This window comes from Anomaloglossus baeobatrachus, chromosome 2 (assembly GCF_048569485.1).
Source record: "Anomaloglossus baeobatrachus isolate aAnoBae1 chromosome 2, aAnoBae1.hap1, whole genome shotgun sequence".
In the NCBI taxonomy this organism is placed as follows: Eukaryota; Metazoa; Chordata; class Amphibia; order Anura; family Aromobatidae; genus Anomaloglossus; species Anomaloglossus baeobatrachus.
Window position 1 is genome coordinate 521,677,000 of NC_134354.1, and position 17,156 is coordinate 521,694,155.

Below are 17,156 nucleotides of genomic sequence, written 5' to 3' on the forward strand. Positions count from 1 at the left end.
CCTCACACAGAGTGTCAGCCAGCAGGCTGCCCTTCCCACCCTGCGTGTAAGCGGCCGGGTACCTGTGCTTGCGTGCGTGCGGGTGGCATGCCGGGGTACCTGTGGCTGTGTGCGGGAGGCAGCCGGGTGCCTGTCGGTCCCGGCTGCCTCCCACGCACAGGCACCCGGCTGCCACCCGCACGCAGCCACAGGTACCCGGCTGCCACCGCACGCAAGCACAGGTACCCGCCGCTTCCACGCAGCCCACCAATCGCCGCACAGACAGGACCCCCAGGTAAAGCTATATTCGGATTTTAAGGCGCACCACCCATTTTCCTCCCAAATTTTTGGGAGGAAAAGTGCGTCTTATAAATAATAATAATTAATAATAATTTTATTCATTTATATAGCACTATTAATTCCACAGCGCTTTACATACATTGGCATACTGTCCCCATTGGGGCTCACAATCTAGAGTCCCTATCTGTATGTCTTTCAAGTGTGGGAGGAAACCGGAATACCCGGAGGAAACCCACGCAAACACGGGGGAGAACATACAAACTCCTTGCAGATGTTGTCCTTGGGGGATTGAACCCAGGACCCCAGCGCTGCAAGGCTACAGTGCTAACCACTGAGCCACCGTGCCGCCCCTTATAATCTGAAAAATATGGTATATATCTATCCATTAGCTATCTATCTATCTATCTACCTATCTAAGAAGGAAATGACACCATGTATTTTTTTTTTTTCTTAAATGTGCTTTATTGCATTGAAGGCATAAAAACACAGGTAATCCGCAGAAAAAACCGTGGCAATACTGCGGGCAAACCGCGGTAAAACCGCATGCGGTTTTCGGGTGCAGTGTGCTGCAGTTTTTACCACAGGTGCCGTAATCTTTCAGAGCGTGCGTGCCTTAAAGGGAACCTGTCATCAGAAATTTCGCCCAAAAGCTAAAAGATTCCCCCTCTGCAGCTCCTGGGCTGCATTCTAGGAAGGTCCCTGTTATTATTGTGCCCCATGTGAGACCAAAATAAAGCCTTTATAAAGTGCTACCTTTTTGTATGCAGCTTCTGTAAATGGGACACGGGGGCGGGCTCTCTGGCGTCCGTTATTCTGCCTCCTGGTCCTGTATGCCGCCCCCAACGCTCCTTTCCATATCTGATGCACCGCCCACTGCTCCAGCCATCCCCGCGCAAGCCCAGTGCCAGTCTCACAGGACTGAGCAGTGTGACCGCCTGGTGACGTGTGCGCAGGAAAGTGATTATGGGCGGGACTGTGACTGTTATCAGCAAGTACCCGCCCATAATCTCGTGAGCGCGCAAACCTCTCCAGCGGTCACACTGAGCTCAGTGTAGATGCTAGACTGTATGGGGCTGCTTCCAGGGATGACGTCCCTTTTGTCACGTGATAGTATTTTTGAACACGCCCCTATCACGTGACAAAGGGACGTCATCCCTGGAAGCAGCCCATACAGTCTAGCATCTACACTGAGCTCAGTGTGACCGCTGGAGAGGTTTGCGCGCTCACGAGATTATGGGCGGGTACTTGCTAAGTCACAGTCCCGCCCATAATCACTTGCCTGCGCACACGTCACCAGCGGTCACACTGCTCAGTCCTGTGAGACTGGCACTGGGCATGCGCGGGGATGGCTGGAGCAGTGGGCGGTGCATCAGCTATGGAAAGGAGCGATGGGGGGCGGCATACAGGACCAGGAGGCAGAATAACGGAAGCCAGAGAGCCCGCCCCCGTGTCACATTTACAGAAGCTGCATACAAAAAGGTAGCACTTTATAAAGGCTTTATTTTGGTCTCACATGGGGCACAATAATAACAGGGACCTTTCTAGAATGCAGCCCAGGAGCTGCAGAGGGGGAATCTTTTAGGTTTTGTGCGAAATTTCTGATGACAGGTTCCCTTTAAGGCTGCTAATTTTTATTTTTTTCAGGGCAGATTGGCCACTGTGAAAGGCTCGGCTGATCCCACTATATATTGAGCAGTCAAGTGCCAAATTAATATTCGGCGTGTTGACATAACTGTTCCGCCATCAGCTCTCGTGTATTGGCCGGATTTAGACTAACACTCCTAAAGCTAAATTTTCTCATCAGAGATTGCCAGAGACACTGTGGTTTGCATGTTCATTTCTAAATGAGCTTCCATTTGCCACATACTGTATATAACCAATCTAAATCTTAGGTGTAATGGTGTAATGACATATAATAGAGCTCTATCAGAAAACTAAACATTGGTGTTGGCAGATACTGACCCCATAATAATACACAGTACTGAAGCAGGCCTTTTTTTTTTTTTTTTTTTTTAATATACTATCTCACTGCTTTCTGGATGCATGATCCAAGATGCAAGACTCTATATTTCTCATCCTTTATTCATGTGCACTTTGTATTTTTCAGGTGTTAGAATTGTTGCTGGCCTTCTGCTCGGTCACTAGGTTACGCCACATGCTGCGACAGACTATCCTAGAACCGTCCAACATTCCTACAACCGGGAATGGGAGACTTGGGCCACGAACAAAATCTGAGCCGGCCGTGGCTCTTGTGCATTGGTCAAGCCAAGCCTTGGAAGCCCCTCAGAACTGTGCAGTATTGGCAATGGAGCTCTTCAAGGAAGTTTTCGCAGTAAATTTCTACTTTTTTGTTTCCTTTTTGTAGTTGCAGAGTTGGGCCTCATTCACATGTTTTCATGTGCATGTTTTATTTGTGTCCTTCATGGACAGAACACGTACCCATCACTATAACCTAGAAAGATATACTCAGGAATCACATATTTTAAGTATTCGAAAAGTTGAAAATGTATTATTATTTAACAACAATAAAAAGGTTCATTATACATAGGCTACTGGCTACCACATATTCAGATATTGGGGGGATAAGGAGCCGCACCACAAAGGGTGGCAGATTAAACACAGTCGCTGCAACAATTTACATATAAGTAAAGCCTATGTAATAGTCTATGGGGTTGTTAGCATGTCTATGCTTTTTTGCTTATGATAAAAAGTGATGAAACCGACCAAATGTAGTGAAAAGCCTTGTAGTCAAAAGCCTAAAGTGAAAATACATTTAACTGCCTTTCTTACACAAAATAAGGGCACCATGATCCTAAACTTACTTTTTTTTCTGATATATGCTAGTAAGGATGATGAACAAAAAAAGTAAAACAACCTCAAATGCAATACTTTTTGATGGTCTGTTACTATAGCTGCCCTTTTGTATTAACATTTACTATACTACAATTACTAGGATAAGTATATAAAAAAAGATTCTTTTCAGAAATGGTAAAATAAGCAGGGATTGACTATTCACATCTTAAAGGGGTTTCTTGCAACTTAAACATTAGGTTTGCCTTTTGTTGCATTAGTGTTGTAATTAATCTTATTTGTGGTTACAACCTACTAAAGTGAACATGAAGTATAATATTGCTTACATGGGCAGAGTCCGTTAATCACTTAAAGGGAACCTGTCATCAGGAATTTGGCTTTCAACCTAAACGTTTCCCCCTCTGCAGCTCGTGGGCTGCATTCTAGGAAGGTTTCTGTACTTTTTGTGCCCCTTTTTAAACCAAAATAAACACTTTATAAACTTGTACCTTTCTGTTTGAAAATCTTGTTAATTTTCCATGGGGGCGGGCCGTGTGGCGTCCGTTGCTGTATCTTACGCCGCCCCCCATGCTCCAAATCATGCCTCATAACACCGCCCACTGCGCCGAGGTCCCGTGCACGCCAGGACACCTAGTGACGTGATCGCATGCACGAGAGTATGGGCGGCGCTGTGATTGCATCGCAAGTGCCCGCCCATACTCTCGTGCCCGCCCTTTCCCCACTGCCTCCAGCGTTCTGCGCCGGCCCGACGTCACCTCCTTCCCATCGTACCCTGCAGCAGGAAATAGATGGGAGGAGCGGAGCACAGGAGAAGCAGAGGATCTGAGCGACGTACAGAGGGGAGAGCGCGCACACGAGAGTATGGGCGCGCACTTGCGATGCAATCACAGCGCCGCCCATACTCTCGTGCATGCGATCACGTCACTAGGTGTCCGGCGTGCACGGGACCTCGGCGCAGTGGGCGGTGTTATGAGGCATGATTTGGAGCATGGGGGGCGGCGTAAGATACAGCAACGGACGCCACACGGCCCGCCCCCATGGAAAATTAACAAGATTTTCAAACCGAAAGGTACAAGTTTATAAAGTGTTTATTTTGGTTTAAAAAGGGGCACAAAAAGTACAAAAACCTTCCTAGAATGCAGCCCACGAGATGCAGAGGGGGAAACGTTTAGGTTGAAAGCCAAATTCCTGATGACAGGTTCCCTTTAACCAAACATTTCATTGTTTACTATTGGGAGTTTAATGTTTTTCTTAAGATTTTTTTTCCCTTTGTGTTATGATTAGGATGCTATTGACACTGGTGCCATCCATTCTGCAGAAAGGTTTATAGACCTTCTATTGTCAGTTATCCTTGAGCAACTTCAGGTTCCCGATCATCCACTGGATGAACAACTAACAAAAAAGAGATGTGAAAGAACTGTCAAATCGCTGGATATATTAATCAATATCCTTTTATTGAGCTTAAAGTAAATGGGAGAAATATTTGTGTGTGTGTGCGCATTACACACATTACTTTTAAAAAATTTTGGGCGGTTGTGGAAAGTAAAATACAGAGTGAATGAAGAAAAAACAAATCTGTATTTGATGTGACCACCTTTTGCCATCATAATAGCATAAATTAATTTTGGTACTTTTTGCACGTAGTTATTGAAGGAACTCTGCAAGGAGTTTGTTCCAAACATCTTGAAGAACTAAGCACAGATCTGTGGTTGTAGGCTTGCACAAATCCTTTTTTCTCTTCATGTAATCCCAGACAGAGTTGATTATAAGATCAGAACTCTGTGGGGCCATATCAACTCCTTCAGGACTCCTTGTTTTTTTTTACTGTTGACTATGTCAATGGCTGTATGTTTTGGTCGTGCAACAGAATAAAGATGCAGCCAATCATGGACATCATGGGTCCTTGACCAAGTCTACAACACCACTATGCTTCACATTTCGTTGCAGGCACTCATTGTTGTAGCAGCCTCCAGCCTTTCAGCTACTAAACTTTCTTCTGTTAGTGGTAAATATTTCACGTTTTGACTCCTTAGCCAGAGAAGCTGCTGTCATTTTTTTGGACAAATATTCCTGTGTTTTCATGGCTAGTTGAGTGACTAGCCTTAGTTCCAAGACAAAAGCTTGGTTTTCCCCTCACCCATGACAGCACCACGTGAGAAAGGGATCCGCCCAGCGAGGACAGGAAACCATTCTGAATAAAAGGGCGGTACCTCTCCCCTTCGTCAGTTGGTTTCCTGTCCTTGATGGGGGACCCCCGTTCTGAAAACCGGCGGTGAAGAGAAGAAAAGTCTCTCTCCCCTCCTCCTCCAAGCGAAAATATACCTTTGATGAGGACAAAACGGCCGTATGGGATAAGGCGCCTCGAATCGATGCTGCCGTCGCGAAGTCCTCTCAACGAGGAGGCATCCCCTTGGAAGACTCTGGAACATTGAAAGATCCCCTGTACAAAAATAAGCGGATGTCGTTCTTAAGCACTTATGGGAAACATCTGCAGGAATCTTGAGGCCGGCTATCGCAAATACCTGCACTGCCCGTTCCCTCATGATCTGGCTCCAACAGGTTGAGGATCAGTTGCGGGATAACACCTCCCGTGAAAAGATCCCATCTAAAATTCCACTTCTCCAGGGGGCAGCAGCCTTTCTGGCGGATTCCTCAGCGGATGTTATCAGACTAGGGGCTTGTCTGCTGGACTGTCCAATCAAGCCAGATGGGCATTGTGGCTGAAGGGCTGTCCGGGAGATCTGCAGTCCAAACACAAGTTGTGTACGGTGCCCTGTGACGGTCACCTGCTTTTTGGGAAACTGCTGGAGGACACATTGGACAAGGCATCAGATAGCAAGAAGTCCTTCCCGAGGTTCCACTCTGGTTCGTCTCGTTCCTTTCGTAGGCAGAGGTTCTCCAAGGGTAGGCCCCCGGATAATCGACGGTGGGAGCGCAGACCCAAGCGGGACTCCGGCTTCATTTTCGGGGGTGCCACCGCCTCCTTGAAGAAATCTGCCCAGTGACGCCAGGCTACCGGTCGGAGGACGCCTTTTTCACTTTCTGGAGCAGTGGGAAAGCATTTCCTCCAATGCCTACATTCGATCCATTATCAGAGACGGTCTCCAGTTCCAATTTCTCCTTCAGCCACCACAGCATTTCGTCATCACTCCTCTTCGGAGGTCACAGTCGGTGCAACAAGCTCTGGAATCGGAAGTCCTGCTGTTGAATGGGAAGGCAGTCCTGTGCGAGGTACCCATTGCGGAAAGGGGAAGGGGGTTCTATTCCCCCCCTCTCTCGTAGGAAAACCAGACGGTTCCTTCCGAACGATAATAAACCTCAGACGTCTCAACCGGTTTTTACAGTATTTCCCGTTCAAGATGGAGTCTGTTCAGTCGGTAATAAAGCTGCTGTTTCGCGACTGTTATATGGCGGTAACAGACTTGAAACATGCCAATTACCATGTTCCTATACATCCACATTTTCAACGGTTTCTACGAGTGGCTGTTTCCATCAACAACCGAATCGGTCATTTTCAGTTCCGAGCCCTCCCCTTCGGGCTGTCTGTAGCCCCCAGTATTTTTACGAAAATAGTGGCAGAGATGTCAGCTCATTTACGGATACAGAATGTTCTGCTGGTCCCTTACCTGGACGACTTCCTGGTGATTGGGAACTCCCAAGCAGCAATGTGCGGCGCATCTCCGGTACCTTCAAATGACTCTGCAAAACCTGGGTTGGATGGTGAATTACGAAAAGTCCCGGTTGGACCCAGTCAGGATTCAATCACTCCTCGGTCTCACTCTCAACTCAGAGTGTCGGCAGTGCCTTTTACCAGCGGACAAGATTCGGAAGGTTTCAGGCTTGGCCCTGCGGGCGATCCACCATCCCAGGATGTCTCTGAGGAAGGCTATGTCCTTGCTGGGTACTCTGACATCTTGCTTCCCGGCGGTTCCGTGGAGTCAGGTCCACTCCAGGGGTCTCCAATGGCAGGTTCTGTATGCCCAGAAAACATTAAACGATTGTTTGGAAGGGGTCGTCACCCTATCCTGGGCGGTCAGAAACTCTCTCCTCTGGTGGACGTCCGTGGACAACTTGTCTGTGGGTGTTCCCTGGCTCCCTCGGGACCGGAGGGTGGCCACTACCGATGCCAGCCAGTCCGGCTGGGGAGCTCACCTTCACGAGCCCATTTCTCAGGGATGGTGGTCACCACGGGAAGCGGCACAACCCTCGAATCTCCGAGAACTGTGGGCAGTAGAGCGTGCCCTACAAGCCTTTCTTCCTCACCTTCAGGGGCGGCATGTTCTGGTCATGTCGGACAACCAGTCCAGTCTCCTATGTCAACCATCAGTGGGGCACGAGATCCCCATCCCTCATGCAGGTGTCTTACAGACTGTTTCTCTGGGCGGAGCAACATCTTCTCTCCCCCTCAGCTCTCCACATCAAGGGTCGTCTCAATGTCGCGGCAGATTATCTCAGCCGCCATCACCTGCGGCAGGGAGACTGGTCCTTGAATCCTCGGGTCTTTCGACAGATAGTGACTCTCTGGGGCATGCCACAGATAGACCTCTTTGCCACCAGACTGAACAGGCAGGTAGGGCAGTTCTGTTCGCTAAGCCAGTCGGACCAGCCCTTCACCGTAGACGCGCTAGAGGTTCCATGGACCTTCATACTAGCCTATGTGTTTCCTCCAATAGTCATGCTGCCGACCGCTCTGCAAAAAATCAGGGAGGAGCGGGCGAGGGTACTTCTTATCGCCCCCTTCTGACCCAAAAGGCCGTGGTTTTCTCTCCTGAGGGCGATGTCGGTCACGGATCCCTGGGTTCTGCCGGAGGTTCCGGACCTGTTAGTGCAGGGACCAGTATTCCACGCACAAGCGAAGGGATTCCATTTAACAGCTTGGAATTTGAAAGGTCACTGTTGAGGAGCAAAGGTTTTTCCCCTGACCTTATTTCTACATTGTTGAAAAGTCGTAAACCAGTTACCACCAGAATATACGGGAGACTGTGGCAAAAATTCCTGCACTTCTCTAACAGTCCCCTGGGTCCGGAAGCCCCTATTGAGTGCATTTTGGAATTCCTACAAAAAGGGTTTGATCTGGGGTTAGCGGTGAACACTCTCAAGGTTCAGGTCTCTGCCTTAGGGGCCCTGTACAATTGTAACCTGGCGGCCAACAAGTATATTAAGCGGTTTATTATAGCTAGTGGTAGGGCTAAGCCAGTGGTCATACCAAAGGTTCCTCCCTGGGACCTTAACTTAGTCTTGAATGCCCTCACAGGACCCCCCTTTGAGCCCCTGACAGATCTTTCCCTGAAGTTGCTTACTCTAAAAACCATATTGCTAGTCGTGTTAACCTCGGCATGGCGGATCAGTGATTTACAGGCCCTATCAGTTGTGCAGCCTTACACTCAGGTCCTTGAGGGTAGAGTCATCTTGCGGCCAGACCCGGCGTATCTCCCAAAAGTTGCATCTCATTTTCATAGAACGCAAGAGATAGTCCTGCCCTCCTTCTGCAGCCATCCCGCTAGTGAAGGGGAACGTAGATTTCACACCCTAGATGTGCGCAGGGCCCTCCTACACTATATTTCAGTGACGCGGGCAGTAAGGAAGACAGTCATTATTCATCTCCTTTCAGGGTAGTACACTGGGTCAAGGGGTGTCAAAGGGTACTATTGCTAGGTGGATTAGGGAGGCCATTACTTTAGCCTACTCCTCCAGTGGTGCGCCCGTTCTGGAGAACATTCGGGCCCATTCCACCAGAGCAGTGTCTACCTCCTGGGCTGAACGTGCGCAGGTATCTATTGAACAAATTTGTAGGGCCGCTACCTGGTCCTCACAGTCTACTTTTTTCCGGCACTATCGGTTGGACCTATCCTCCTCGGCTGCTCTTTCGTTTGGTAGACGGGTGCTTGAGGCGGTGGTCCCTCCCTAATTAGGTTTTCTCTGGAAATCTCTCACGTGGTGCTGTCATGGGTGAGGGGAAAACACCACGGTTACTTACCGGTAGCCGTTTTTTCCAGAATCCATGACAGCACCCATACAATCCCTCCCTTTCTCATCCTTGGTGTGCACTTCTGGGTATGCTTGTGTGTGTTTAGTGGTGATGGAGTAAGTTCTAACGATTGTTGGAGGTCCTCTCATTCTCAGTAATCAACTGACGAAGGGGAGAGGTACCGTCCTTTTATTCAGAATGGTTTCCTGGCCTCGCTGGGCGGATCCCTCTCTCACGTGGTGCTGTCATGGGTTCTGGAAAAACCGGCTACCGGTAAGTAACCGTGGTGTTTTTAGAGGTTAAACACTCTGATGATCACTTCTGGTCAGACTTATCCAAACATTAATTGGATGTAGGTGCGTCCCATGGGTTGCCAGCTAATGGCACTGCTGGATATCTTCCAATTTTGAATGGAAAGCAAGCAAGCATGATGTGATTTACATCTGCTTCTATATCTCCTTGGCTGATCACTGCATCTAGAATCTACAGTCCTCAACATTGCCTATTTCTTGGTTCTGCCTCAGCTTTAACATCACACCTTGAAATCCCAGTCTGCATTGAAATCTTTGCCTGGGAGAGTCATTGCTGGTGCAGTATAACTACCTTGTGTCTTGCCATGGTGTATGACCTGTGACATGTCTTCTCCAACCTCACCTTTTGTAATGGAGTTTGGTTGTTCCTCACGCAGATTTAAGACCCAGCCATTTCTGTTTCAGTTTCTGTTTCAACCTACATACAAAGATGATGATCAGTATCACATGTTTGGTATAACTGGTTACTCACACTTGTCTCTAATCCTAAAAGAGCTGATGCTGTTTTGAAGGCAAAGATGTAGGTCAAACCAAATATTGATTTGATTCACATTTCTTTATGTTCATTTACTTTGCATTTTGTTAATTGATAAAACTGAACTATTTATTTTCTTTATTTTCTAAGCATCCTGTATTTGAAGCATTTGTTCCACACCTGCCTAAAACCTTTGCACAGTACCTATCGTGTGTATGTATGTGTGACATTAGTACAGAGTTGGGGGACCTTACCCCCTTCAGTGTCAGAAGCAGATCCCCTCCATAACAGGGTGTCATGACCTTATTTTTTGCTTCAAATTATTTTCACATTTTCCTATTCTAAAACCTAGGAGTGTCTTATGATCCAGTGCATCTTATAGTCCGAGAAATACAATATATATAGATATATATATATATAGATGATAGAAAGATAGAGGGGATTGCATACTGTACTGGATCACAGCTGCCTTGGCAACTCGAGGCAAGTGGTTTTACAGGGGTTTTCCTCTTGTAGGACAACCCCTCCTTATTGACTGTTTCACCCCATTTAACATTAAAAAAAAAAAACGTTCCTGGGGCGCATCTGAGGTTGTGATGTTACGCATGCCCCACGCCTTAACACCACTGGCTTCTCTCTCGCTGCTTTTGGACATTTAAGTAATCAACAGGAAGTGAGCATCAGCTGAGCATTCACTTCTTGATTAATCATATGTCTGAAGGCGAGGAGAGAGAAGCTGGTGGTAATTGTGCACGTGGCATGCGTGATCTCACAACCTCACATGAGCCCCAGGAACGTGCTTGCCAGCACCACTGAAATAACGTTTGCACAGGAGGTGAGTATAAGCTTTTTTTTTTTTTTCTTTTCTATTTTAATGAAGCCAAACATGGGGAATGAGAAGGGTATGTCCTAGTAGTGGCCCATCCTTTTAATGTTCTGACTGATCAGAGTACATGTCCATCAAAAATTTTCTATTTATAGAATTTTTGTGTTTAACATCACTCCTGGATTTCACTTTAAACATGGGTAGAAAATATTGATTAAAACTGCAGCTGTAAATAGGGCTGATTCCTCCACTATTTACACATAGAGCTGGTTTTAGTAACTGTTAGCCACACTTATTACGGCTGTTCTCCTTAGCCTTGATTACCGCTCTGTGCTGACGACGCGTTAAAGTCCCACATTGCTATGAAGCTTGCTGTCAACAGATGTGTCGCCCTTGTAGATTATCAGTTTACATTCAGTGGTGCAGATTCCAGCTTCGGGGCCAAAATAGTGGATTCAGACCTCTCGTAAGTTTTGTTTCCCCCCCCCCCCCCTTTTTTTTTTTTTTTGCATGCTAAGTTCATGATGATGTGTTTTTGTACAAAGGGTTATTCTGCTTACTTGATAAACCAAAGGGAATACTAATACTAAAGGGACAAATCCCCCATACTAATTGATGTATTTAGCAGGCACTATCCAGTGCTTTTGTATCATTTGCTCATTTCATCATCATTATGATGGAATATATATGCAGTGTATTTGTAATGAACCTACATCAAATTATTTTGTTTTGTTTTATATTTTACTTTATTGGGTCTTATTAGGCCTTTACTCAACTTTTAAATGTCAACATAGATGTGCTTATTTTATTTTAATAATGTTTGCTTTTGTACCAAGCAACCTTTCATCAGATGTTATACTGAAGACTTTGTATGTGATGAGCAGAATAAAACAATTGGTCACAAATATGGAAGCTGCCTTCTATAAGATACTTCAGGTATGGTTCGATGGCTTCTTAAAATGCAGACTGTATGCACTTCACTATTTGTAGCAACAATTGTGTCGAAATGTACAGCCCATCAAACTGAAAACATTTTTTTTTTTTTTTTGCTGCTTTTCATTTCTCTCTTAAACCTAGGACATGTAATTTAAAATTGACTCCCTTTTTTTTCATCAGGACCAAAGATTGATCCCATCACTATCTTTTGCATTAACCTCTGATAACCGAGAGAGAGTTCAAGCTGGCCTTCGCATTTTATTTGAAGCAGCACCATTGCCGGATTTCCCAGCATTTGTGTAAGTAAATGGAATGTAAATAAATAGGGGTAAACTTTAAAAGTAATATGTCCCCAAGCTTTTGCTACTTAATCTGAGAGCAGCATGTTGTAGGCAAAGATATTCTGAAACTAACAATGTTTATCTTAGATCACTGTGTGCAGCCATTTTGACTTAGGCCCTGTGCGCACTGGACAATGGAATTTTCTCAAGAAAATTCCGCAGGTATTCAAAGATTACCGCACCCACGGTGTAAAAAACCGCGGCAAACCGCACCCGAAAACCGCATGTGGTTTGCTGTGGTTTTACTGCGGCATTGTTCGCGGTTGGTATGTGCTTTATTGCATTCAATGCAATAAAGCACATTGAAAAAAGTCATTTCATTCTGAGACAGACAGACGGACGGACGGACGGACGGAGTCCCTGTGAGCACACTCTGCATTTCTCACGGTCGGCAGTGAGTACACATTACCGGCCGTGGGAAATGCCCTGGAGTTACCTCTGCTGTCTCGCTGCGAGGCTGCATTCAGCAGTGTCTGTGTCAGTCGCGGCTAGATGCAAGCATCGCAGGACGCCGGAGCTGTGGATTACGTCGGAGCTTTGTTTCGGGAGGGGTTAATAAAAGGGTGAACGAGGCTTATTTGTGTTTTATTTAAAATAAAGGATTTTTCTGTGTGTGTTTTTTCACTTTACTTACGAGTTGATCATGTCAGCTGTCACATAGATGCTGCCATGATCAAGCCTGGAGTTAATGGCGGTGATCCGTCACCATTAACTCCTTTAATTACCTTGACTGCCACTGCTACACGGCAGCAAGAAGAGCCGGGGACACTGCGATACTGCCGCATAATGCATGCGACAGTCCCCGGGCAGCTGCGGCTGATATTCTCGGCTGCGGAAGGGGGAGTGAGGCGGGGGGACATTAACCCTGCCCCTCGCCCTCCCCAGCCTGAGAATACCGGGCCGCCGCTGTGTGTTTACCTCGGCTGGACAGTAAATATACAGCGGAGCCCACGTGTTTTGTTTTCTATATTTCCGTTTGCTTTCTATGTGTCTGTGTCTGTGTTCTATCTCTGTGATGTCTGTGTGTGTCTGTGATCTGTGTGTGTTTACTCTCTGCTCCGCTTCCTCTTCCTGTAATGACATCACTTCCCTGCAAAACCGCAGACAAGCGATGCACATTACCGGAGGTAAACCGCGAAATACCACAGGGAATAACGCAGGAAAACGCAGTGAACCGCACAGAATTTGCTGCCTGCGTTATTCCCTGCGGGATTTGACGATTACATTGGAGTCAATGGAGTGAAATCCCGCAGCGATGTGCGGAAAAGAATTGACATGCAATTGTTTTTGCTGCGGGAATCCCGCAGCAAAACATGCAGCTGTCAAAATCCGCCTAGTGCGCACAGGATTTTTTTTTCCCATAGGTTTTGCTGGTGATTCACTGCAGAGATGTTATGAACATTTTCTGCAGCGAAACATGCAGCAAATCCGCAGAAAATCCGCGGCAAAATCCGGTAAGTGCGCACAGGGCCTTAATCTCAGAATTGAGAGTAGCAGAGCTGGAAGCTGTACGCACCCACACCAGGCTCTCAGTAGTGATTGTGTATTGACTCTGAGGTGTCAGTCTGCTCTGCACTGCAGAGGAATCACACCAATGCTAATCACAGAGCAGTAAACCCTATAGTAATGAGTAAACAATTGCTTGCACACAGGGAAGAGAAACAGAAGTTTTCACTTTTTTATCCCTAGCAGCATGCTGTCCTCGGCATACATTGTAAACTCCTAGTGACAGATGCCCTTTTAAAGGGATCACCCAAGGTATTTAAAATGTTATCCATAGGCAACAGTATTGCTGCAAAATAAGTACAGAAGTTATACTCACACATTGCATCTTTGTCATTCGAGCTCTGTGATTCAGATTCTACCCATTGGTCTTGAGTTTAATGTTGCAGCCATCACAGACTTTATACCCAATGTTACAGCTGTAGCAAGCACTGGCCTTGGTGGTCTAGGGTTATGTACTACTGAGGCCAATGATTGGCTATAATGGTCATGTGAGGTAAAAGGTCTGAGAGCCAATGGAAGACCATCCATTGCATCACCGCTGGAACAGCAGAGATATCATGGGGGATATGTGATTTACTTTAGCAATATTGCTGCCTGTGGCCTGCTTTTAATTAAAAGTGGTTATCCAGGATTTTGGGGGAGGGGGAGGTTTTTGGCTAAGGTGCTAAGTTACCTGCCTGTTATATCCTGAGGCGGCTGTCAGTTCGAATGACCTCAGCAATGATGCCTCATCAACAGAGCAGACCGTGGAAGAGAAGGAACTGCTCTTTCGACGTGACATTACCAGCAGCAGAGAGAACCTGTCGTCAGTGGACCAGAAGAGAAAAAGCTGCTCTGTTGGCATGAGGTCAAAGGTAGCAGGAGAAGAGCTGCTTGAATCAGGACAGATCATAGCAGGGTAGGACAGGCAGGTAGTTGGCAACTATCTTCAGTAAGTTCTTAGCCCCATAGGAAGAAAACACCAAAATCACAGTAATCCCCCTAAGAAATCTAAGGAAAGTAATTAAAAAAAACAAAACAAAAATATATATGTGTGTGTATATGTGTGTGTGTATATATATATATATATATATATATATATCTCTAGTTTCTGAGGAGAGCTTTATTGTTTTAGTTTCTACAAGTATATACCATTTAGAAACATTTCTGTTTTGCTGAATTATTTCTTCTGACCTTGAGAGTATTCTATGGCTACATTAATATGGTCTTTAACTTTTAGCCTTGGGGAAAGTATTGCTGCTAATAATGCTTACACAAAGCAAGAAACGGATCATCCATCAAAAAGATTTGGATTGCATGTTACTGCCAACAATTGTAAACCACCACAGAATGCTAAAATGCACAGCATGGAAATATCGTCCCCAAATATCCAGGATCTAATTCAGAAGCTACAGTCTGGGATGGAGGTAAACATTTCCATTGGTGCATGATTACTCCAGACAATGAACTACTTATAGAAATTACAACTTCACCGCATGTATGATATTTAGGGTAGAATCTATAATCTCGTCACACCTCCATTTTTTTTGGTGTATTTCATCTGATGATGTGACATCAAGCAACCAATTATACTGTTACTTCTTACTACCTTGTGCAATGTCATATAGTGTGGAGCACTCACAATGTCGCACTGAATCAACTTATCAAAGGAGGAGCCGGGTATGACACCACATAGGAGGTATTTTGCAGGGCTACAAACCAGTGGCAATGGACCAGTGACCTGGCCGCTGGAGTGCGGTACTGCAAATCAATTTGCTCATTTCTACTCCACAAACTAACTTTTAATCCAACGCTGTTTGTTTCTTCCTGGCGCAAGCTATTCTTATAGGCACATAATTATATTATCCATGTCCTCTAAACAGTTCCTCCCCATATCAGTTGACCAGATTCATAAAAATCCCCAAACAATGACAGAACATCTGTCAGGTTCCCAGACATTATTACAAAAACATTTTTTACCATAGCATTAATCCTACTGTATGGAAAGAATACCCATATTAATAATGGCTTTTTCCTATATCTTTACATGCATGTATTCACCCAAACAAGAAATACTAAAACGTGTTCTTCAGATTTCATGTACGATTATACCAATCGCCGAACGTTTAACCAAAAATGTCCTCCTTTTCTATAATAAAAGGCAGAAATGTCCTTTTTTTCCCAGGACCAATGAAAGACCTTCATCCGTTTATTGGAGTATTTTTTTTATTTATTTTTTTTATTCTCCGGTATAAGGGGACGACCATTTCATTCATTGTTTCTTAACCATATTGAGATGGAAAGTGTGTTCGGGTAAATAATTATACTGATACATATTAAATATCTTCTTGTCATGATACATAAGAATAATAGATGTTTTTAATACTTGAACCTTTGTTTTTATATACAAACGATTTAACTGTAATCTGGTAATGGAGCTGGACAAGTGTCACAGCCCGTGATGTTCCTCATAAATTTATATGTCCTTTGCTGACATATCACAATGGATTAAATCTTTTAGTTGACTATTACTTTGATTTATTTTTGTAGTTGAAAGAACAAGTGACTGATGTTAGGATCTCCGATATAATGGATGTTTATGAACAAAAGCTGTGTGCACTAGCTGTAAGTACTGAGCTTCTGATATAGTTTTCTTGGACACAATTCCCCTTTAAAAACAATTTTATCTACCCAATGTGTTTTTTTCAGTCTAAAGAAAGTCGGCTGCAGGATCTATTGGAAGCCAAGACTTTAGCCCTTGCTCAGGCAGATCGACTTATCTCACAATACCGATGTCAAAGAGCACAAGCTGAAGCAGAGGTGAGTTGAATACTTTTTAGACGTTTTTGATAGCTTGTGTTTGAAGCACACAAGGAGTAATGAAGTTCCTCTTAAAGGGAACCTGTCACCACTTTTTTTGACTATAAGCTACGGCCACCACCACCGGGCTCTTATATACAGCTTTCTAACATGCTGTATATAAGAGCCCAGGCCGGGGGTATAACATAAAAAACACTTTATAATACTTCCCTAACGGTCGCGCGGTGGGCCTTATGGGCGTCTCCGTTGTCCGGTGCCGGCACCGCCTCTTTTGGCCATCTTTGTGTTCCTTCTTCTCTAGCCGCGGTGCATGACGGGTCCGACGTCCTACACACTCGCCGGCATTCATGTCCTGAGCAGGCGCACTCTGATCTGCCCTGAGCAGGGCAAATCAAAGTATTGTAGTGCACCTGCGCAGGACCGGCGAGTGTGTATGACGTAGACGCCTCATGCACACAGGCTTCAGAAAGAGGACGAAGATGTCTGAAAGAGGAGGCGTCAGCACCGGACAACTGAGACGCCCATAAGGCCCACCGCGGGACCATTAGGTAAGTATTATAAAGTGTCTTTTATGTTATACCCCCGGCCTGGGCTCTTATATACAGCATCTTAGAATGCTGCATATAAGAGCCCACTGGTGGTGGCAGCAGCTTATAGGCCAATAAAGTGGTGACCGGTTCCTTTTAAAGGGGTAATCCTGTTCATTTCTGCATCAGATAGAGCAGGACCAGTGTTGTCACGTCTACAGATATGAAGGAAGTGTATAAAGTCGGATACCCTTTTTGTCACTCGCTGTACTTTCTCTGCTTATCTTACCACAGTACAGCACTGAGGCCATTTTTTTTCCAGCATCCTAGTTTGATTAAAATGCTTTTGTAACCTAAATTATACTGACATTTATTTG

At 45.4% G+C, this 17,156-nt stretch overlaps 1 protein-coding gene across 1 annotated transcript in view; it reads left to right on the forward strand.

Annotated features, from left to right (window-relative positions):
* CIP2A (cellular inhibitor of PP2A) overlaps nucleotides 1-17,156 on the forward strand; it is a 112,924-nt gene that overhangs the window by 67,821 nt on the left and 27,947 nt on the right. The window contains exons 9-16 of the mRNA XM_075336572.1: nucleotides 2,387-2,611; nucleotides 4,375-4,534; nucleotides 10,995-11,136; nucleotides 11,507-11,606; nucleotides 11,787-11,905; nucleotides 14,673-14,859; nucleotides 15,983-16,057; nucleotides 16,142-16,252. Coding sequence (XP_075192687.1) covers nucleotides 2,387-2,611; nucleotides 4,375-4,534; nucleotides 10,995-11,136; nucleotides 11,507-11,606; nucleotides 11,787-11,905; nucleotides 14,673-14,859; nucleotides 15,983-16,057; nucleotides 16,142-16,252 — 1,119 coding nt within the window. The remainder of the gene's footprint in view (nucleotides 1-2,386; nucleotides 2,612-4,374; nucleotides 4,535-10,994; nucleotides 11,137-11,506; nucleotides 11,607-11,786; nucleotides 11,906-14,672; nucleotides 14,860-15,982; nucleotides 16,058-16,141; nucleotides 16,253-17,156) is intronic.